This window comes from Erinaceus europaeus, chromosome 6 (assembly GCF_950295315.1).
Source record: "Erinaceus europaeus chromosome 6, mEriEur2.1, whole genome shotgun sequence".
NCBI lineage: Eukaryota > Metazoa > Chordata > Mammalia > Eulipotyphla > Erinaceidae > Erinaceus > Erinaceus europaeus.
In genome coordinates, this window is record NC_080167.1 from 777,313 (window position 1) to 799,326 (window position 22,014).

General features: G+C 61.0%; 1 protein-coding gene across 5 annotated transcripts; it reads left to right on the forward strand.

The window, feature by feature from the left end:
- Window positions 1–676: 676 nt before the first annotated feature.
- STX2 (syntaxin 2) lies at window positions 677–21,178 on the forward strand. 5 transcript variants are annotated; one of them, XM_060192784.1, is made up of 12 exons: window positions 729–797; window positions 7,943–8,012; window positions 8,506–8,605; window positions 10,324–10,398; window positions 11,077–11,680; window positions 11,973–12,290; window positions 12,513–12,621; window positions 14,462–14,535; window positions 14,619–14,756; window positions 15,497–15,607; window positions 17,189–17,285; window positions 19,424–21,178. In XM_060192784.1, the coding sequence occupies exons 6-11, from the start codon at window positions 12,021–12,023 to the stop codon at window positions 17,267–17,269; spliced, it is 783 nt and encodes a 260-aa protein (XP_060048767.1). In that variant the 5' UTR covers window positions 729–797; window positions 7,943–8,012; window positions 8,506–8,605; window positions 10,324–10,398; window positions 11,077–11,680; window positions 11,973–12,020; the 3' UTR covers window positions 17,270–17,285; window positions 19,424–21,178. The 5 variants fall into 5 exon arrangements, with proteins under 5 accessions (XP_060048763.1, XP_060048764.1, XP_060048765.1 ...); XM_060192780.1 differs by lacking the exon at window positions 11,077–11,680 and having other exon boundaries at window positions 677–797; window positions 7,938–8,012; window positions 8,470–8,605; window positions 12,220–12,290; XM_060192781.1 differs by lacking the exon at window positions 11,077–11,680 and having other exon boundaries at window positions 677–797; window positions 7,938–8,012; window positions 12,220–12,290.
- Window positions 21,179–22,014: the final 836 nt, after the last annotated feature.

Here is a 22,014-nt window from a genome sequence, read left to right on the forward strand (position 1 = left end):
CCCACACACGGCCGACCCTGGCCGGATGGGGCGGGAGTCCGTCCCGCATGCGGCACCCTGGCTCCTTGGGGGGCTCCCAGGGTGCAGCTGCTGTCGGTAGGGAGGGTGGCCCCCGTGGGGTGCTGCACCCTCTCTCTTTAAATGTTTCGTTTACATTTTATTTCACAGAGACAAAGACATTGAGAGGGGCGGGGGAAACAGGGAGAGAGGCAGAGAGACCTGCAGGCCTGCTTCACCGCTCGTGAAACTTCCCTCTTCCAGGTGGGCTCGAACCCGGGTCCTTCTCCTGGGAACAGGTGCACGCAACCAGGAGTACCACCGCCTGGCCCCTGCAGCACCTTCTCTGCACCAGAGCGCTGCCAGGGGCCCCCGCTGCCCAGCAGAGCAGAGGGGCAGCAGCGGGCAGCCTGCATGCGGCCGTCACTGGGCGGCTGCAGACACGCGGGTAGCCCAGCCCGCAGAGCGGAAGTGGCCGCTCCCGCCGCCCCGCTCGGGCCCGCCCACAGCACGCCCCGCCCACAGCACGCCCCGCCCACACAGCACGCCCCGCCCACACAGCACGCCCTGCGCGGCCCCGCCCCGAGGCCCCGCCCACCGAGCCCCAGTCCCCACTTGGCCACGCCCATCGAGCCACCGCCCCGCTTGGCCCCGCCCCGCTTGGCCCCGCCCCCGGCTTGCCCGCAGGAGCCCGCCCGCGCACGCGCAGAGCGCACCCGGTTGCCTGGCAGCGGCGGCGGCCTGGGCGGCGGAGCAGCGGGTCCAAGAGGATGCGGGACCGGCTGCCGGACCTGACGGCGGTGAGCCGACGGGGGGCTGGGGGGCCGGGCGCGGGCGAGCGGGTGCGGGGAGGGCGGGGGTCCAGCCCCTGTGCGGCCGGCTGGGGAGACTGAGGCACCGGCTGCCCTTCCCTCAACCCACCGGGGAGCCAGATCCCAGCGCTGTCCCTCTGTCCGGCACTGTCCCTCTGTCCGGCACTGTCCCTCTGTCCGGCACTGTCCCTCTGTGCGGCACTGTCCCTCTGTCCTGCACTGTCCCTCTGTGCGGCACTGTCCCTCTGTCCGGCACTGTCCCTCTGTCCGGCACTGTCCCTCTGTCCGGCACTGTCCCCTCTGTCCGGCACTGTCCCTCTGTCCAGGGACTGTCCCTCTGTGCGGCACTGTCCCTCTGTGCGGCACTGTCCCTCTGTCCTGCACTGTCCCTCTGTCCGGCACTGTCCCTCTGTCAAGCACTATCCCTCTGTCCGGCATTGTCCCTCTGTCCAGGGACTGTCCCTCTGTCCAGCACTGTCTCTCTGTCCAGCACTGTCCCTCAGTCCAGGGACTGTCCCTCTGTCCAGCACTGTCCCTCTGTCCAGGGACTGTCCCTCTGTCCAGCACTGTCCCTCTGTCAAGCACTATCCCTCTGTCCGGCATTGTCCCCCTGTCCAGGGACTGTCCCTCTGTCCAGGGACTGTCCCTCTGTCCAGCACTGTCTCTCTGTCCAGCACTGTCCCTCAGTCCATTACTGTCCCTCTGTCCGGCACTGTCCCTCTGTCCAGGGACTGTCCCTCTGTCCAGCACTGTCCCTCTGTCCAGCACTGTCCCTCTGTCCAGGGACTGTCCCTCTGTCCAGCACTGTCCCTCTGTCCGGCGTCCCTCTGTCCGGCACTGTCCCTCTGTCCAGGGACTGTCCCTCTGTCCGGCACTGTCCCTCTGTCCAGGGACTGTCCCTCTGTCCGGCACTTGTCCTCTCTGTCCCTCTGTCCAGCACTGTCCCTTTGTCCAGGGACTGTCCCCTTATGTCCAGGGCTGGCCTCGTCCCCTGAGGGGTTCTGGGTCATACTTGTCCCTGCTGTGACTCCCAGGACGCCCCCTTTCCAGTCCTAGGACTGCCGGTCCCCCCTCCACCTTGGCACCCATGTCCCCACACCTGACTCACCCATGTCCCCAGAGTGAGTTGACCACCCAGCCATGGGGCCCACCATCCTCATCCCAGTACCTAACCGAGGGGGTGTCTGCAGCGAGCCCACCTGCAGGGGTGGAGGGTGGGGGTGTCTGCAGCGAGCCCACCTGCAGGGGTGGAGGGTGGGGGGTGTCTGCAACGAGTCCACCTGCAGGGGTGGAGGCTGGGGGTGTCTGCAGTGAGCCCACCTGCAGGGGTGGGGGGTAGGGGTGTCTGCAGCGAGCCCACCTGCAGGGCTGGGTGGGGGTGTCTGCAGTGAGCCCACCTGCAGGGATGGAGGCTGGGGGTGTCTGCAGCGAGCCCACCTGCAGGGGTGGAGGGTGGGGGTGTCTGCAGCAAGCCCACCTGCAGGGGTGGAGGCTGGGGTGTCTGCTGCCTGGCGCAGGAGGAGCAGTGGTGTTGGAAGGGCAGGTGTGGCCGTGTCAGTGTGCTAAAGGCGACGTCCTGTGGGTCACACCCCAGGGGCACTGGGGGCGCCAGGCTCGTGGCAACATTCCAGGCTGGCGGGGTCAACCGTGATGCATTTTGTTTTGTTTTGTCTTTTATTTTGGGTAGAGGCAGAGAGGCATCAAGAGGAGGGGGAGATAGAGAGGAGGGGGCTTGCAGAGACCCGTGCAGCCCCACTTCACCGTTCGTGAAGCTCTCCCCCTGCAGGCGGGGACCGGGGGCTTGAACCCGGGACCTCGTGCTCGACCAGGGGCACCACTGTGTGCCCCACCGACACGCTCCTCTCTAGAAACGGCGGGAGGCGGCTCACCGGGTGGGGGACCCGCCCCGGCACCTCGTGGGGGCGCCCCACGCAGGCTGCAGCGGTGTGCCCCCCGCCGCCCTGGCCTCTGGCGCCCGGTGCTGGTCCTGCGCTCCTCCCCGTGTCCCCTGAGCCAGGCCGCGAGCACACGGCGAGGCGGGCCCCCAGGAGCCTCTTCTCCACCTCCGCCCGTGTCCCTGTGCGCCACGGCGGCCCTCGGCTGGGACACGCGGCCAGAGCCCGCCCGGGGCCTGCTGCTTCTTGGCTGTGCGGCCTCCCCAAGGGGACCGGTGCAGTGTGGCCCCCGCGAAGCCGGCAGATACGAAGCTGCCCGCTGTCAGGATGCGGGGCCTCCCGGGCGGCCCTCAGAGCGGCTGACCGTCCCCGGCCGCCCGCCCGGCCGCCCGCCCGCCCGCCGATGGCCCTGAGCGGACCGGCCTCTGCTTCCCGGCAGCGCAGGCCCTTGAGGCCCAGGCACGGCCACCCTCGACGGCTGCCAGGTGCCCCTTGGTGGCGTGGGGCAGGGCCAGACGCCCGCCCACCCCACGGCTGCTTGGCGGCAGAGGGGCTACTGGGGACGAGAAGCCGTTTCTGGCCACCGGGTCTGTGGTCAGGCAGCGCGAGTGGTCGCCGCGGTCTCCCGGCAGGGCCGGAGGGAGAGGCCCACAGGGCGGTCCACGGGGCTGAACGGCGAGGAGTCACAGGAGAGCCTTTCCGGACCTTCTGAAAGCAGGCGACCGGCACGGTGTGGACGGGAGACTCTCAGGCTTGCCGGCAGGAGACTTCCGGAGGGGGCCGGGCGGTGGTGCACCCGGTAGGGCACACGTGTCACGGTGCACGAGGACCCGGGTTCAAGCCTTTGGTCCCCACCTGCAGGGGGGCAGGGGAAACTTCACAAGTGGTGAGACCCTCTCCACCTCCCCTTCCCTTCTCAAGTTCTCTCTGTCTCCATCCAGTAAATAAACAATAAGAAGACTTGTAGGACATTGTTACTTATTTTTACTTTATTTCACTTTATAGGACAGAGAGCAATTGAGAGGGAAGGGGAGACAGAGAGGCACCTGCTTCACCACTTCACGGCTCGTGGAGTTTCCCTCTGCAGGTGGGGGCAGGGGCTTGAACCCGGGTCTTCGTGCGCCGTAATGTGGGGCGCTCACAGAAGCTTCCGGACTGAGCAGCTCCTGGCCCACGGCCGTGTCCTCACCGTTCAGAGCCTGCTGGCTTGCTCACCGCGTCCTGCCACTTGAGCTCCCTGGGCTCGCCCACATCTCTGCGGGGTCGTCTGGCCGGAGCGGGCTGTCTGTGGCCAGACGCTGGCGTCCTCACCGGCCCCGGCCTGACCCCACTCCCTGCCACCTCCTCGGCCCTGCCGGAAGGTTCCCTGGCTCCTCCTGGATGCCCCTCCGCCTCCCCCTGCCTGCGGTCCTCAGCCGACCCCCGTCCATCTGTCTGAGGAGAGGCCTCTTCCTGCCGGGCAGCGGGCACCCTTGGCCTTGCTGTGCCCCTCCGGGGAAGGGTGGTGGCCGTCCTGGGCTGCGGCCTGGAGGGAAGGGTCTTGGTGGAGCTCCTGCCTCCGGGGGCTCTGCCCTTGGCGTGGGCGGGTCGTCCTCTCTTTACCGTCCCCTCTGGGGAGCCTGGGGCACCTGGAGGTGTGGGCAGGGCTTCAGCACCAGGGCAAGCGGGTGCTGTCCTCCTCCCCTGGGCGTATGGGGGAGCGGGCGGCGTCCTCTTCCCACTAGGTGCCCGTCAGGGAGGGGCCGGGCGTGGGGGGGCAGCGCCCTGTGTGGAGGGCACCAGCCACCACCCTCCTGCCCCAGCCCAGCCTGGACTCAGGGTCGGCCAGGATCCCGCCCCTCTATCTCCCAGCCGCAGCCTCCTCCGAGCTTATCTGCGCGCCCAACTCCTAAGCAGAGGTGCCCGCCCGCCCGCCCGCCCGCCCGCCCGGGCAGAGGCCGCAGGTGCCCCGGTTAGATTGTTCTGGGCAGGAGGTCAGGGAGCCGCAGTGGGCAGACGCTTCCAGTGGCGTCTGGGACCCCAAGTGGGCCGGACGCGCAGGAACACCCAGAGCTGGTCCCCTTGTGTCGCTGAGGGCCGAGCTGCCTTGGAGTTTTGGATTTCAGCTGTAAGCCTTTTTGTTTTCCGCCAGGAGACTCCACTGCTCCTGGCGGCCTTTAATCATCTACTTATTATCAGATAGAGGCAGAGAGACTGAGAAGAGAAGGGGGAGACAGGGCGAGAGACAGGGATACCCACAGCCCTGCTTCACCACTCAGGAAGCTTCCGCCGGCAGGTGGGGAGCCGCTGCTGAGCCCAGGTCCTTGCACACGGTAACTAGCTGCACCATCCACCTCAGTGTGAGGGCTGTGGTGTGGCCTTGTCCCCTCAGTGTGAGGGCTGTGGTGTGGCCTTGTCCCCTCAGTGTGAGGACTGTGGTGTGGCCTTGTCCCCTCAGTGTGAGGACTGTGGTGTGGCCTTGTCCCCTCAGTGTGAGGACCGTGGTGTGGCCTTGTCCCTTCAGTGTGAGGACCGTGGTGTGGCCTTGTCCCTTCAGTGTGAGGACCGTGATGTGGCCATGGTCCCTCAGTGTGAGGACTGTGATGTGTCCATGGTCCTTCAGTGTGAGGACTGTGATGTGTCCATGGTCCCTCAGTGTGAGGGCTGTGGTGTGGCCATGGTCCCTCAGTGTGAGGGCTGTGATATGGCCAAGGCCCCTCAGTGTGAGGGCTGTGGTGTGGCCTTGTCCCCTCAGTGTGAGGACCGTGGTGTGGCCTTGTCCCCTCAGTGTGAGGGCTGTGGTGTGGCCATGGCCCCTCAGTGTGAGGGCTGTGATATGGCCATGGCCCCTCAGTGTGAGGACTGTGGTGTGGCCTTGTCCCCTCAGTGTGAGGACTGTGATGTGGCCATGGTCCCTCAGTGTGAGGACCGTGGTGTGGCCTTGTCCCTTCAGTGTGAGGACCGTGATGTGGCCTTGTCCCCTCAGTGTGAGGACCGTGATGTGGCCTTGTCCCCTCAGTGTGAGGACCGTGATGTGGCCTTGTCCCCTCAGTGTGAGGACCGTGGTGTGGCCTTGTCCCCTCAGTGTGAGGACCGTGATGTGGCCTTGTCCCCTCAGTGTGAGGACTGTGATGTGGCCTTGTCCCCTCAGTGTGAGGGCTGTGGTGTGGCCATGGTCCCTCAGTGTGAGGACTGTGATGTGGCCATGGTCCCTCAGTGTGAGGGCTGTGGTGTGTCCATTGTCCCCTCAGTGTGAGGGCTGTGGTGTGGCCTTGGTCCCTCAGTGTGAGGGCTGTGGTGTGGCCTTGTCCCCTCAGTGTGAGGGCTGTGGTGTGGCCTTGTCCCCTCAGTGTGAGGGCTGTGGTGTGGCCTTGTCCCCTCAGTGTGAGGGCTGTGGTGTGGCCATGGCCCCTCAGTGTGAGGGCTGTGGTGTGGCCTTGTCCCCTCAGTGTGAGGGCTGTGGTGTGGCCTTGTCCCCTCAGTGTGAGGGCTGTGGTGTGGCCATGGCCCCTCAGTGTGAGGACTGTGATGTGGCCATGGCCCCTCAGTGTGAGGGCTGTGGTGTGGCCTTGGCCCCTCAGTGTAAGGGCTGTGGTGTGGCCATGGCCCCTCAGTGTGAGGGCTGTGATGTGGCCATGGCCCCTCAGTGTGAGGGCTGTGGTGTGGCCTTGTCCCCTCAGTGTGAGGACCGTGGTGTGGCCTTGTCCCCTTAGTGTGAGGACTGTGGTGTGGCCATGGCCCCTCAGTGTGAGGGCTGTGATATGGCCAAGGCCCCTCAGTGTGAGGGCTGTGGTGTGGCCATGGCCCCTCAGTGTGAGGAACGTGGTGTGGCCTTGTCCCCTCAGTGTGAGGGCTGTGGTGTGGCCATGGCCCCTCAGTGTGAGGGCTGTGGTGTGGCCTTGTCCCCTCAGTGTGAGGGCTGTGGTGTGGCCATGACCCCTCAGTGTGAGGACTGTGATGTGGCCTTGTCCCTTCAGTGTGAGGACTGTGGTGTGGCCTTGGCCCCTCAGTGTGAGGGCTGTGGTGTGGCCTTGTCCCCTCAGTGTGAGAGCTGTGGTGTGGCCATGGCCCCTCAGTGTGAGGACTGTGGTGTGGCCTTGTCCCCTCAGTGTGAGGACTGTGGTGTGGCCATGGCCCCTCAGTGTGAGGGCTGTGATATGGCCATGGCCCCTCAGTGTGAGGACTGTGATGTGGCCTTGTCCCCTCAGTGTGATGGCTGTGGTGTGGCCTTGTCCCCTCAGTGTGAGGGCTGTGGTGTGGCCTTGTCCCCTCAGTGTGAGGGCTGTGGTGTGGCCTTGTCCCCTCAGTGTGAGGGCTGTGGTGTGGCCTTGTCCCCTCAGTGTGAGGGCTGTGGTGTGGCCTTGTCCCCTCAGTGTGAGGGCTGTGGTGTGGCCTTGTCCCCTCAGTGTGAGGACTGTGGTGTGGCCTTGTCCCCTCAGTGTGAGGACTGTGGTGTGGCCTTGTCCCCTCAGTGTGAGGACTGTGGTGTGGCCTTGTCCCCTCAGTGTGAGGACTGTGGTGTGGCCTTGTCCCCTCAGTGTGAGGACTGTGGTGTGGCCTTGTCCCCTCAGTGTGAGGGCTGTGGTGTGGCCTTGTCCCCTCAGTGTGAGGACTGTGGTGTGGCCTTGTCCCCTCAGTGTGAGGGCTGTGGTGTGGCCTTGTCCCCTCAGTGTGAGGACTGTGGTGTGGCCTTGTCCCCTCAGTGTGAGGGCTGTGGTGTGGCCTTGTCCCCTCAGTGTGAGGGCTGTGGTGTGGCCATTGTCCCCTCAGTGTGAGGACTGTGGTGTGTCCATTGTCCCCTCAGTGTGAGGACTGTGGTGTGGCCTTGTCCCCTCAGTGTGAGGGCTGTAGTGTGACCAGCCCCAGATGGCACAGCCCGTAATGTTTTTAGAAGTCATGTCCCCAGGCCGTAGGTACCTGCCACCAATCGTTCAGATCTAGGGCTCGTACCCTGGTCGTTGTGGCCCAAGCTAGTGGACAGCTCACAGGTGGCAAGCTGCATTTGTCTTTCAAGCCTGTTTGTAGCCACATAGATATGTGAGTTTAGAATGTAAACAGAGGCCGTGTCTGGCGGAGCGCACACACTACTGTGAGCAAGGATCTGGGTTCAAGCCCTGGTCCCCACCTGCAGTGCGAAGCTTCAGCAACGGGGCTGCAGGTGTCTCTCTGTCTCTCTGTGCCTCTTCCATTTCAATTTCTTTCTGTCCTGTCCAATTAAAGAGGAATGATCTAGATGTCTCCATTCTGGTTTCAGTGCAGGAAGGACGATGACGGGGACATTGTGGTGGCTGTGGAAAAGGACCACAGTCTGGATGACTTCTTCCATCAGGTGAGACCGGCTGCTGGGCTCGCCCTCCCTGTGGGTCCACTCTGTGGGCATTGCTGTTTGTTGAGGGAGGGCCAGAGCGCATGTGCTGGAGCTTGGACTCTGGGCTCTGGCCTCCAGGCTCTGGGCTCTGCCCTCTGCCCTCCAGGCTCTGCCCTCTGCCCTCTGCCTTCCGGGCTCTGCCCTCTGCCCTCTGGGCTCTGCCTTCTGCCCTCCAGGCTCTGCCCTCTGCCTTCTGGGCTCTGCCTTCTGCCCTCTGGGCTCTGCCTTCTACCCTCCAGGCTCTGCCCTCTGCCCTCTGCCTTCCGGGCTCTGCCCTCTGCCCTCTGGGATCCAGGCTCTGGCCTCTGCCCTCTGGGATTCTGCCCTCTGCCCTCAGGGCTCTGCCCTCTGGCCTCTGCCCTCTGGGCTCCAGGCCCTGGCCTCTGCCCTGGGCTCTGCCCTCTGCCCCACGCTCCAGGCTCCGGCCCACTGCCTCAGGCTGCCGCACCCGCAGGTGGAAGGCATTAGGCGTGGCATTGCTAACATAGCCCAGTGTGTGGAGGATGTCAAGAAGAGCCACAGCATCATCCTCTCGGCACCAAACCCGGAAGGAAGTAAGTGCTTGGCTGTGCAGGAAGTCTGTCCATCCAGCTTGGCTGGCTCTCTCCGGGCCTGGGCCTGGCAGCACGGTCCTCACAGTCGGGCTGGGGGCAGCCTCGGTCTAGGGCCTGGCGCACACCCCTGGGCCCTGCGGCTGGGAAAGGCTTCCCAGCTGTGGAGCCGGGGATGCCGGTGTCCCCAGGGCTCTGAGTAACCACACAGCCCGGGCTTTATTCTCATCAGCGTGAGGAGAGGGGACAGAGGACCGCGCTTGGCACGGCTGATGCTGACCGGACTCGGGCCTCTGCTAGCCCAGAGTCTAGTCAGAGTCCAGCCCTAGGCACTGGGGGAGGACTGAGTCCTGTAGCTATGAAAATGGGCTCTTATCAACCATTTCTGTAAAGTTCATCTTATTAGGCTAGAGAGACGGCATGATGGTTCTGCAAAAAGACTTTCGTACCTGAGGCCCAGGTTCAATCCCCAGCACCACCATCAACCAGAGCTGTGTAGTGCTCTGGGCTCTGTGTGTTTCTCTAGATCTCTCTCCCTTTCATTAAAATAGAATATATGCTTTTAAAATATATATTCAGACACAAGGAGTGAGAGAGAGGGCCTGTGCTCACAAGTCCGGAGCTCTCCCACTGCACCCATTTAAGCCTTTTTTTCCTTTTCTTTGCTGGGTTGTTGCTGGGGCTTGGTTCTGGCACTATGAATCCACTGCTCCTGGTGGCCATTAAATTTTTTTTCTGTTGTTTTATTTGATAGAGAGAAATTGAGAGAGGACAGGGAGGTAGAGGGAAAGGTAGTTCCCTGCAGAGCTGCCTCACTGCTCCTGAAGCACCCCCTGCAGGAGGGGAGCGGGCGCCTTGTGCTTGGGAATATGTGTGTGTAGCGGGGTGCGCCATCACCTGGCCCCAGCCGTCTAAGTCTTTAACTTTAACGACATATCTACACTCATCTTCATGAGAAAGGGCTCCAGAGAGATGCCAGAACACTGCTGATGCGCGTGTGGCACAGGGTGGTGCCAAGGGACTTCTGGGGCCTCAGACATGCAAGTCCAGTGCACTGCTGCCACACACCCTTCGACCCTCTGACTCAGATGTGCCCCCTCCCAGGCGCCTTATTAAGGCAGCCCCGTCTGCTTGGGTGGACTTGGGTTTGGGGGCGCCCAGGGATCTGCTCCCCACCCCATGGTCCTGAGTTTAAACTTTATTTATCTTACTTGATAGAACAGAGAGAAATCAAGTGGGAGGGGAGATGGAGAGACAGAGAGACAGAGAGTCACCCACAGCCCTGCTTCACCACTTCTTTTTTTAAAAATTTTTAAAATTTTTATTGGGGAATTAGTGTTTTACATTCAACAGTAAATACAGTAGTTTGTACATGCATATCATTTCCCAGTTTCCCATTTAACAATACAACCCCCACTATGTCATTTACCATCCTTCATGGACCTGTATTCTCCCCACCCACCCACCCACCCCAGAGTCTTACTTTGGTGCGATGCTTCACCACTTCTGAAACTTCCCCCCAGTTGGCGGCAGGGCTGGAACCCGGACCCTTGTGCATAGTAACGTGTGCGCTCATGCAGGTGCGCCGCCACCCGGGCCTGTAGGGCCAAGAGCTGTCCTTGTGGAACACGCCGACACATCGGCCGGGACGCTGTTCCACTCACAGCGAGCTGGACGGCGGTGTTGGCAGGGTAGCTCAGGACACCCTTTCCATTTTAAAGAGATCAAAGAAGAGCTCGAGGATCTCAACAAGGAAATCAAGAAGACGGCCAGCAAGGTCCGAGCCAAGCTCAAGTGTGAGTTCTCGGGCCCTTTCTGCCCGCCACCGCCGCTTCCCCGGCTCTCGAGCGTCAGGGTGTAAGCACTGTCCAGCGATGGCTCCCGCACCCTTGGAATAGTGGCCTCCCCCCACCCCCACGAGCGTGGCCGGGTCCAGACTCTTCACCGCTGACTCCCTGGGGCCGAGACCAAGACTGTCCCCAAGACTCAGAAGGGCATGTCATTGCGAACCCCAGGGCTGAGTTCAGGCGCCTTGTCTGGGGCTGGTGTGCAGGGCATGGATGTGTAAACATGGCCAACTGGTATCTACCCACTCTACCCGGCCCTGAGCACTGACCCCACTCTACCCGGCCCTGAGCACTGACCCCACTCTACCCGGCCCGGAGCACTGACCCCACTCTACCCGGCCCTGAGCGCTGACCCCACTCTACCCGGCCCTGAGCGCTGACCCCACTCTACCCGGCCCTGAGCGCTGACTCCACTCTACCCGGCCCTGAGCGCTGACCCCACTCTACCCGGCCCTGAGCGCTGACCCCACTCTGACTGTGTGCCAGCCGCCTGCCTGTCCATCTTTCTCAGCCTTTTCTTGTTCTTTTTCTTTTTTATTTATTTTCTCTTTTGTTGCCCTCGTTGCTCTCTCAACCTTTTCTACTCAGGCTCTTTTCTCTCTTTGCTTCCCTCTTTCTTGTCACCAGGGTTATCGCTGGAGCTTGGTGTCTGCACAGCGACTCCACCACTCCCGGTGGGCATTTATATCTTTTCTTTTCTTTTTAAAAATATTTATTTATTTATTCTCTTTTGTTGCCCTTGTTGTTTTTATTGTTGTTGTAGTTATTATTGTAGTTATTGATGTCGTTGTTGTTGGATAGGACAGAGAGAAATGGAGAGAGGAGGGGAGACAGAGAGGGGGAGAGAAAGACAGACACCTGCAGACCTGCTTCGCCACCTTTGAAGTGACTCCCCTGCAAGTGGGGAGCCAGGGGCTCGAACCAGGATCCTTACGCTGGTCCTTGTGCTTTGTGCCACCCGCGCTTAGCCTGCTGCACCACCGCCCGACTCCCATATCTTTTCTTTTCTGTTTTTTTAATGATATAGAATTTGGGAAGGGAGGAGGAAAGGAGACAGAGAGATCGAGAAGGAAGTGGTGCAGAGGGAGAGAGACAGAGAGAGACACCCGCAGCCCTGCTTCACGTCTCGTGAATCTTCCCCCTGCAGCTGGGGACTGGGCGCTCGAACCCGGGTCCTGTTGCCCCATAGATAATGTGTGTGCTCTACTAAGTGCACTGCCACCTGGCCCCAGTGTTTTTTTTTTTTAATATTTATTTTATTTATTTATTCCCTTTTGTTGCCCTTGTTGTTTTATTGTTGTAGTTATTATTGTCGTCATTGTTGGACAGAGAGAAACGGAGAGAGGAGGGGAAGACAGAGAGGGGGAGAGAAAGACAGACACCTGCAGCCCTGCTTCACTGCCTGTGAAGCGACTCCCCTGCAGGTGGGGAGCCGGGGGCTCGAACCGGGATCCTTATGCCGGTCCTTGTGCTTTGCGCCACCTGCGCGTAACCCGCTGCGCTACAGCCTGACTCCCCCCCAGTGTTTTTTTTTAAGATCAGATTTTGCTCCATGGTTGTGTGAGTGTTGCATGTCCTTGCTGCAGCTGTGGGCTCTGTCCGTGCGTCTCTCTGCAAGGCCTTTCCTGTCCACCGGCCTGCTGAACCCGCTGCCTCTAGGTGACTCTCCCCGGGTCACTCCGGTCACTCTGGGCTGGTGTTTTGAAGAAATTCACAGATGGGGGTCGGGGCGGCTCGCCTGGCTGGGCACGCCTCCCTCTGTCTGCACAGCCATCGAGCAGAGCTGCAGTCAGGATGAAGGTGCTTGGGCGTCCGCGGACCTGCGCATCCGAAGAACCCAGGTGCGCGGGCCTCTGGGGTGGAGGTGTGGGGGGCAGGCCTGCGCGCCTTCCCACGCTCGAGTCCCCGCCCTGTGACCCTCCCCTTCAGACCAGACACACGCAGGTCCCCAGACTTCCTTCCTGCGGGCCAGCTCTGACTCACCACGGGGCAGGGTGACGGCGACCCAGGCCCGCGGGTCCGAGGGGCAGCGCCCACGTGGTGACCTGGGTCTCTGCCGGCAGCACGCGGTGCTGTCCAGGAAGTTCGTGGAAGTCATGACGACCTACAGCGAGGTGCAGGCAGTCTTCCGGGAGCGGAGCAAAGGCCGCATCCAGCGGCAGCTGGAGATCAGTGAGTCCCCGAGACCCCTGCACCCCCACACCTCCCCTCCAGAGCCCCGCCTCTGTCCCGTTCTGGCCTGTCCTCTGGGCTCTCAGCTTCTGCTGGCCAGGGCACACCCTCTGTCCACCCCATGTCTGCAGTGGGGGTGGGGGGCGGCGGGCTGGGCCTCCCTCTGTGCCCACTTGACAAAGCCGAGCTGTGGGGTACCCAGTGAGTGTACCACGCACAGGACCCGGGTTCCAGCTGCTGCCCCCACTCGCAGGGAGGAAGCTTCCCCAGAGGTGGAGCAGGGCTGCAGGTGTCTCTCTTTCTCCCCCTCTCCCCCCTCAAGTTGTCTCTCTCTGGGGGTACTGCGGTCACAACACCGGCATCAAGCCTCAGTGATAACCCCGGTGGCAATAAAAACATAAAAACGACCAACAGCTGGTTTGTTCAGCTCTGAGAGGCCCACCGGGGATGCAGACACCAAGGTGGCGTTCAGATGACTGATGTCACCCTCGATGACACTTAGCCGTGGCACCAGCACCCTCCTGGGTCAGAGCGTCTCCACGGTGCCCACAGCCCCGCTTGTCCCACCTGGAGCCACAGGCCTGTCCTCGCCACATCTGTCCCCCCAGCCCTGCTTGACTGTGGATGCCCGGTGGGTGCTGAGCGGTGTCTCCATCTGTCAGCGGCCGGCTGCTGGGGACAGTCACATGACGTAATACTGAGATGATGAGAGGCTCTTCTGTCTGGCCTGCTCCCTCCTGTGACACAGATCATGAAAAGCAGCGACTCAGACTCCCCCTTGGAACGTCCTCTCTGAAGAGCGTTCGGGCTCAGGGCAGCCACTGGCAGGCGGGCAGGGCAGGGGCCAGAGCCCCAGGGCAGCAGCCCGTCCCAGTGTCCTCGTGCTCCTGCCCGCCCACCGTGAGCCCAGGGCGCCCAGGGGCCAGCAGGCTGTAAAGACTTTCTCTCACGCTGAGGAGCTGTCTGACCCAGCCCAATAGGCTTCTCATGAGTGTCTTTGGATCTCGTTCTTGCGTTTATTTCTCTCCCCGTCGTAAGGCTGGCCAGGACAAACACGTGGAAAGGCAGCTGGGGAGCCAGTGCTGAAGGCAGGCACCTCACAGCTTGCCCACCAGAGCAACGGCTGTTGTGGCCTTGCTCTTGCTGAACTGAAGTTTTTATTTTTTGAAAAATTTATTTTTGATATTTAATAAAATATTTTATTTTATTAAGAAAGATAGAGACCAGAGCTCTGCTCAGCTCTGGCTGGCTGATGGTGGTGCTGGGGATTGAACCTGGGACCTCAGAGCCTCAGGCAGGAGAGTATTTTGCAGAGCCCCTGTGCTGTCTCCCTCATTTCTAAAATTAGTCTGAAAAGAAGGAGTAGGGAGTCGGGCAGGAGCGCAGCGGGTTAAGCGCAGGTGGCGCAAAGCACAAAGACTGGCATAAGGATCCTGGTTCGAGCCCCCGGCTCCCCACCTGCAGGGGAGTCGCTTCACAGGCGGTGAAGCAGGTCTGCAGGTGTCTGTCTTTCTCTCCCCCTCTCTGTCTTCCCTCCTCTCTCCATTTCTCTTTGTCCTATCCAACAACAACAACATCAATATTAACTATAACGAGGGCAACAAAAGGGAATAAATGTTTAAAAAAATCTTAAAAAGAAAGGCATCTAGCATGGGGTTTCTTGCTTTTTTTGTGGCACCAGGGCCTTGGGCCTTCTGCATGTGTGATCCACCTCTCCCCTTCATGGAGAGAGAGGGAGGGGGGAAGGAGGGGAAGGAAGGGCAGGGCAGCCGGCAGACAGGCGTCACTCTCACACAGGAGCCCCCGCCCCGCCTCGCGGTGAGCTCTGCTGTCCTTTCAGCCGGCAGGACCACCACCAACGATGAGCTGGAGGGAATGCTGGAGAGCGGGAACCCCTCCATCTTCACTTCCGATGTGAGTGTGAGCGGGAGGCCCTGTGCCTGGACACACCCCACACACACACCTGGTGCTCACGGCACCCCCCTGGCTTCTCAAAGATCATATCAGACTCACAGATCACCAGGCAAGCACTCAACGAGATCGAGTCTCGCCACAAGGACATCATGAAGCTGGAGACCAGCATCCGGGAGCTGCACGACATGTTTGTGGACTTGGCCATGTTTGTGGAGACGCAGGTGAGTGTGGGCAGGGGCCACCTGGGGGTCTGTGTGAGCCTGGGGTGAGGGTGGGGGTCTGTGTCGGCCTGGGGTGGGGGTGGGGGTCTGTGTGAGCCTGGGGTGGGGGTGGGGGTCTGTGTGGGCCTGGGGTGGGGGTGGGGGTCTGTGTGAGCCTGGGGTGAGGGTGGGGGTCTGTGTGGGCCTGGGGTGGGGGTGGGGGTCTGTGTGGGCCTGGGGTGGGGGTGGGGGTCTGTGTGGGCCTGGGGTGGGGGTGGGGGTCTGTGTGGGCCTGGGGTGGGGGTGGGGGTCTGTGTGGGCCTGGGGTGGGGGTGGGGGGGTTCTGTGTGAGCCTGGGGTGGGGGTTGTGGGGTGTGTGGGGGCCTGGGGTTTGGGGTTGTGGGGTCTGTTTAAGCCTGGGGTGAGGGTTGTGGGGCATGGGGGTCCTGGGGTGGGTGTTGTGGGGTGTGTGGGGGCCTGGGGTTTGGGGTTGTGGCGTCTGTTTAAGCCTGGGGTAGGGGGTTGTGGGGCGTGGGGGTCCTGGGGTGGGTGTTGTGGGGTGTGTGGGGGCCTGGGGTTTGGGGTTGTGGCGTCTGTTTAAGCCTGGGGTAGGGGGTAGTGGGGTGTGGGGGTCCTGGGGTGGGTGTTGTGGGGTGTGTGGGGGCCTGGTGTTGGCCTGGGTGTTGTGGTTGTGGGGTCGGGAGGGGGAGGCTTCGTGAGCCTGGGACCTGCCTTCTGACTTTGGAAAGTCTTGTCTGAAGGGCGACATGATCAACAACATAGAGAAGAACGTCTCGAGTGCGGAGGACTACGTGGTGCGAGCTAAAGAGGAGACCAAGAAGGCCATCAGATACCAGAGCAAAGCCAGGAGGGTGGGTCAGAGGCCAGGGGTCAGGGGTCAGGGGCCAGGGGTCCTTCTTTGCTGGGTTTCAAGTCCTCATGTATTGGTGTTGAGCTGCCTTACAAGGTGTTGCAAGGAGAACTTTAGTTTTTGTTTGTTGTTTTTGCCTCTAGGGTTATCTCTGTGGCTCTGTGCTGGCGCTACAAATCCACCGCTCTCAGCGGCCATTTCCCCCCCCCCTTTTTTTTTTTCTCCTATCATTTATTTATTTTCCCTTTTGTTGCCCTTGTTGTTTGTTGTTGTAGTTATTGTTGTAGTTGTTGGATAGGACAGAGAGAAATGGAGAGAGGAGGGGAAGACAGAGAGGGGGAGAGAAAGACAGACACCTGCAGACCTGCTTCACCGCCTGTGAAGCGACTCCCCTGCAGGTGGGGAGCCGGGGGCTCAAACCGGGGTTTAAGCCAGGCCTTGCACTTTGCACCACCTGCGCTTAACCTGCTGCGCCACTGCCTGACTCCCTTTTTTCTCCTATATTATTCAACAAGTCAGAGAGAAATCGAGAGAGGAAGGGGGATAGGAGAGAGAGAAGGAGAGACGCCTGCAGACCTGCTCCACCCCTGGGAAGCTCCCCCTGCAGACGGCCTTGCACGTGGTCAGGTGTGCACTCAACCTGCTGGGCTACCGCCTCACCCGCAGACACGTACTTCTTTTTTTTTTTCCCCAAGATTTTTAAATTTATTTATGAGAAAGATAGGAGGAGAGAGAAAGAACCAGACATCACTCTGCCACATGTGCTGCCCGGGATCAAACTCGGGACCTCATGCTTGAGAGTCCAAAGCTTTACCACTGCGCCACCTCCCGGACCACTAGACAAGAACTTCTTAGACCCATGTTTTCCAAGACAGAATATTTGCTGACTTTTAGCCAGAGAGTGAAAAAGGCCGTAGCTCTGGAGCTTCCTTCAGTGCGAGGGCTGGGCTGTCACCCCAGTGATCCAGTGTCTTCCTGAGCTCACGCTTAAAGTCAGCCTTTGAGAACCAAGCACTGTCTGAGAATTGAGGACATGCAGGGCCGGGCGGTGGTGCAGCAGGCTAAGCGCACATAATGTGAAGCGCAAGGACCCGTGCAAGGATCTCAGTTCGAGCCCCCGGCTCCCCACCTGCAGGGGAGTCGCTTCCCAGGCGGTGAAGCAGGTCTGCAGGTGTCTGTCTTTCTCTCCCCCTCTCTGTCTCCCCTCCTCTCTCCGTTTCTCTCTGTCCTGTCCAACGACAGCAACAACAACGACAGTGATAACAATAGCAACAGCAACAACAATGGCAAAAAGGGGGCAGTGGATTCATGGTGCAGGCACTGAGCCCCAGCAATGACCCTGGAGGCAAACACAAAAAAGACTTCAGGACACGCCATGCAGCTCAGACTTGAGAGCAGATACCTCCTGCACAAGACCCCCAGGCCCCCCCAGACCCCACTGATGCCCCTGACCCCACCACAAGCCCCTCAGACCCCCGACCCCGTGACAGCCATCACTGATCCCTGTAAGGCCCCCACGAATCCCCACTAACTACCACTGACCCCCTCAAGTCCCCCAAACCAGCCTGATTCTCTCTGACAGAAAAAGTGGGTCATCGTGGTGGTGTCTGTGGTGCTGGTGGCCTTGCTGGCTCTCATCATCGGGCTGTCAGCTGGCAAGTGACACTACAGGAGCCGCTGTGAGTGTGTGTCCCACCCCCACGCCCGCCTGTTCCCTCTCTGCAGCCACCGTTCCCAGTGTCACCCTCTTAGTCCCCAGGGAGTCCCCGCCAGGCTTCCCGGGCGTGGCAGGACCGTATCCGGTGAAGCTCACTGTGGAGACAGGCCCACCTGTGAGCCCTGACTCACGACCTCAGGGTGCCCTGTCCTCCCGCCTGTGCTGAGGGCCATGCACAGCCCCTGGAGGTTGCGTGCCCAAGGCTGTGTTCCAGCCCCTGACTCGCCCCGGCTGCAGCCCTCTGATGGGACCGAGGGCCCCTGCCTGCTGGCACTGCTGAAGCCTGGGCTCCCAGGGCCCACGTGTGCCTGCCGCCACCGGGGAGACGGGTCCTGAGGACAGGCAGCCCTGCCTGGAGTGTGTCGGTGCCCCACACCATCCGGCCCTGGGGAGAGGGTGAGGGTGGCTGGCTGAGCTCTGCACAGGTGCGCCAAGCCTCAGTGTAGAAAGAGGTGGATCTGGGGGTAGCACACACATACACACATGGGGCGCACACGTTCCCGGGCACGAGGACCCAGGTTCAAGCCCCCAGGCCCCTGTAGGGGGGAAGCTTCATAACAGTGAAGTAGGACTGCAGGTGTTTTCTGTTTCTTTTTTTTCAAATTTTTTTTTTAATATTTATTTTATTTATTTATTCCCTTTTGTTGCCCTTGTTGTTTTTTTATTGTTGTCGTCGTTGTTGGATAGGACAGAGAGAAATGGAGAGAGGAGGGGAAGACAGAGGGGAGGAGAGAAAGACAGACACCTGCAGACCTGCTTCACTGCCTGTGAAGCGACTCCCCTGCAGGTGGGGAGCCGGGGTTCGAACCGGGATCCTCATGCCGGTCCTTGTGCTTTGCGCCACCTGCGCTTAACCCGCTGCGCTACCGCCCGACTCCCCTGTTTCTTTTTTTTTATGTTTATTTATTTATTTTTCCCTTTTGTTGATCTTTTTATTGTTGTAGTTATTGTTGTTATTGATGTCGTTGTCGTTGGATAGGACAGAGAGAAATGGAGAGAGGAGGGGAAGACAGAGTGGGGAGAGAAAGAGACACCCGCAGACCTGCGTCACTGCCTGTGAAGCGACTCCAGTGCAGGTGGGGAGCTGGGGGCTCGAACCGGTATCCTTATGCCGGTCCTTGCACTTTCCGCCATGTGTGCTTAACCTGCTGCGCTACCGCCTGACTCCCTAGGTTTTTGTTTTTTTTTTCTCCAGGGTCATGCCGGGCTCGGTGCCTGCACCATGAATCCACCGCTCCTGGAGGCCATTTTTCCCCCTTTTTGTTGCCCTTGTTGTTGTAGCCTCGTTGTGGTTATTATTATTGCCATTGTTGATGTTGTTCGTTGTTGGATAGGACAGAGAGAAATGGAGAGAGGAGGGGAAGGCAGAGAGGAGGAGAGAAAGACAGACACCTGCAGACCTGCTTCACTGCCTGTGAAGCGACTCCCCTGCAGGTGGGGAGCCGGGGGCTTGAACCGGGATCCTTACGCCGGTCCCTGCGCTTTGCGCCACATGCGCTTAACCCACTGCGCCACCGTCCGATCCCCGGTGTTTTGAAAAAACTTTATTTATTTATTATTGGATAGAGGCAGAGAAATTGAGGGGGAAGGGGAGACAGAGATGGAGAGAGACAGAGAGACACCTGCAGCCCTGCTTCACCACTTGTGAAGCTTTCCCCCTGCAGATGGGAACCGGGGGCTTGAACCCAGGTCCTTGCACACTGTAGTGTGTGTGCTTAACCAGGTGCGCCACCGCCTGGCCCCAAGTGTTTTCTATAAGTAGATGGATGGAAAGGAGGAAAGAAGACGGAAGAAAGACAGAGGTAGATCCCAGACAGGCACAGTCAGCCCCAGCTTCAGAGAGATGTGCGATGTGGGTGGGGACAGGAAGTGCCCACAGGCCAGGTGGCCGGCAGACCCGTGTCCCCTCCCCTCGGGACCTGCAGCAGCTAGGATGCAGCCAGCTGTGCTGTGCCCTGAAGGTCCGCTCTGGTCCCCCTCTCCACCCCTCTCTCGGGCCTCCCTTGGCTGTGGGCTTGGGTTCTGACCGGCTCCAGGGGGCCTTCTCTGGAACCTTCCCTCCATGCCTTGCAGAAGATCACTGTTCTCCTTACCTTGCAGAACGACCTTCCTTCTTATTTGTGTCATTATTCGCTTGGGATCCTTGGAATTATCGCCTCAGCCACACTGTCATAGCAACCACATCCTCAGAGGGCCCGTCCCGCGAGTCCGAGTCCCAGCCGCCTCCCTTCACGACAGAACCCCAGGCGAGGGGGTGGCGGGCCGGCCCGGAGAAGCCCTGGCTGCTGTGCCTGGCCGGGCCAGAGCAGAGGACGCCGGACTGTGCCCACGGCCTGACGCCCCACTGCCCGGGTGCGGGGTCTGTTCAGGGCCCCGACACAGGCTCTTCCATCTCAGGGCTGAAGAGCCGGGTGGCGTGCAGTCAGGAGTTTAGAGTCCAGGCCTCAGTCTGCAACCTGCCTCTCCCGCTAACGTGCCGTTAAGAGACGCTTAACTACTTTGATCTGTCTGTCTCCCGTTCGGGGAATGATTTTTTTTTTTTTTTTTTATTGCACAAGTGTTTTGTAAGAGATTTGTGATTTCAAGTGTTTATAAGTTAATTGTCTGATATGTGGATGCCTTAACTTCTTCCGCTGTTACATTGCCACTTGTGCCTTTAAGCACAGAGGGACCTCACAAAGCTAGAGCCGTCTTTGCACCCTGGACTCTGGCAGAGCACCCCACAGAGCCTCCCGTGCTCCCCTCAGGGCGTGAGCACCCCCGACACCCCCAGACCTCACTGTGCTCAGTCTCCCTCCTGCTGGCCCACACCCACGCCCAGAAGACGTCTCTTCTTGCTGTATGCCCCTGTTACATGAATGAAGCCTGAATTTAAGGTGGTGAGAAGCCAAGGTCTAGTCCTTCCTAGACCCTGGGGATTCAAGCTCAGCTGTCAAGTGCTCTCACATCCAGGCTGCCGTGAGGATCCCTGAACCGTCCTGCCATGTTGCGCGTTGGAGTGAGTGAGTCTCCACAGTTCACAGGAGCTGAATCATTAGGGCTTGGAGCCGTGGGAACTGTCACAGTGAACGGATAGCCACAAGTGGCGTGGTCAGGGCCCCCAGCAAGGGTGAGGGCAGCCCTCAGCTGGTGTGACCTCGGCCCTCTGTGACCTGTTTGACCTTGGCCTATATGACCTTGGGCCTGTGTGACCTCCACTCTCTGTGACCTCAGCCTGTGTGACCTCGGCCCTCTGTGACCTTGGCCTGTGTGACCTTGGCCTGTGTGATCTCGGGCCTGTGTGATCTCGGGCCTGTGTGACCTCAGCCTGTGTGACCTCAGCCCTCTGTGACCTTGGCCTGTGTGACCTTGGCCCTGTATGACCTCGGCCCTGTGTGACCTCGGATCTCTGTGACCTTGGCCTGTGTGACCTCGGATCTCTGTGACCTCAGCCTGTATGACCTCAGCCCTCTGTGACCGTGGTGCTGACCTGGATGCCTGTGGACGACCCCCATGCTCCGTGCTCGCTGCGTTCAGGGACTCTTTTCGGGGTGTATGTGCACCAGACGGCTGGGCTCAGCCCCAACGCTGCTCACCATCTGCGGGGGGGGGGGGGGGAGGGACAGAGGATGGTGGTTGCCCCAGTGACACCATGGGTCCTGCTGGGGGGTGTGTGTGCTCAGGCCCTGCTGCCCTCTCCAGACCTTGAAGCGGCTTCTCCCAGCCCCCACCCAGGTAGGACCGCGGGCGAGTGCCTTCCCAGCATGCTCAGCAGCGCACACCTGCCGTCTCCCCTCAGGTGCCGCTTGGACTCCATGTTCTCTTGTTCTCCTGTAACCTAGTCTGCGTTTACATTGAAAGTTCCTGGAGAACTGAGGACTGCTTGCTGTCTGCCCTGTGGTCTCTGGAAATGGGGGCAGGGGCTTGGCTGCATGTCCCACTGTGGGCCCCCCCACCCTGCTGAGGGCCCCCCCACCCCTGGCCCTGGGCCCCCTTGCTGGGGCTCCCGCTGGCTTTGGACCCCTGATGGTCCCCCCACTGGCCCTGGGCCCCTGATGGTCCCCCCACTGGCCCTGGACCCCTGATGGTCCCCCCACTGGCCCTGGACCCCTGATGGTCCCTCCACTGGCCCTGGACCCCTGATGGTCCCCCCACTGGCCCTGGACCTCTGATGGTCCCCCCACTGGCCCTGGACCCCTGAGGGTCCCCCCCACTGGCCCTGGACCCCTGAGGGTCCCCCCACTGGCCCTGGACCCCTGAGGGTCCCCCCCACTGGTCCTGGACCCCTGATGGTCCCCCCACTGGCCCTGGACTCCTGATGGTCCCCCCACTGGCCCTGGACCCCTGAGGGTCCCCCCACTGGCCCTGGAACCCTGAGGGTCCCCCCACTGGCCCTGGACCCCTGAGGGCCCCCCCACTGGCTCTGGACCCCTGAGGGTCCCCCCCACTGGCCCTGGACCCCTGAGGGCCCCCCCACTGGCTCTGGACCCCTGAGGGTCCCCCCCACTGTCCCTGGACCCCTGAGGGTCCCCCCACTGGCCCTGGGCCCCTGAGGGTCCCCCCACTGGCCCTGGACCCCTGAGGGTCCCCCCCACTGGCCCTGGGCCCTTGTGGGCCCCCCCACTGGCCCTGGACCCCTGATGGTCCCCCCCACTGGCTCTGGGTCCCTGAGGGTCCCCCACACTGGCCCTGGACCCCTGAGGGTCCCCCCA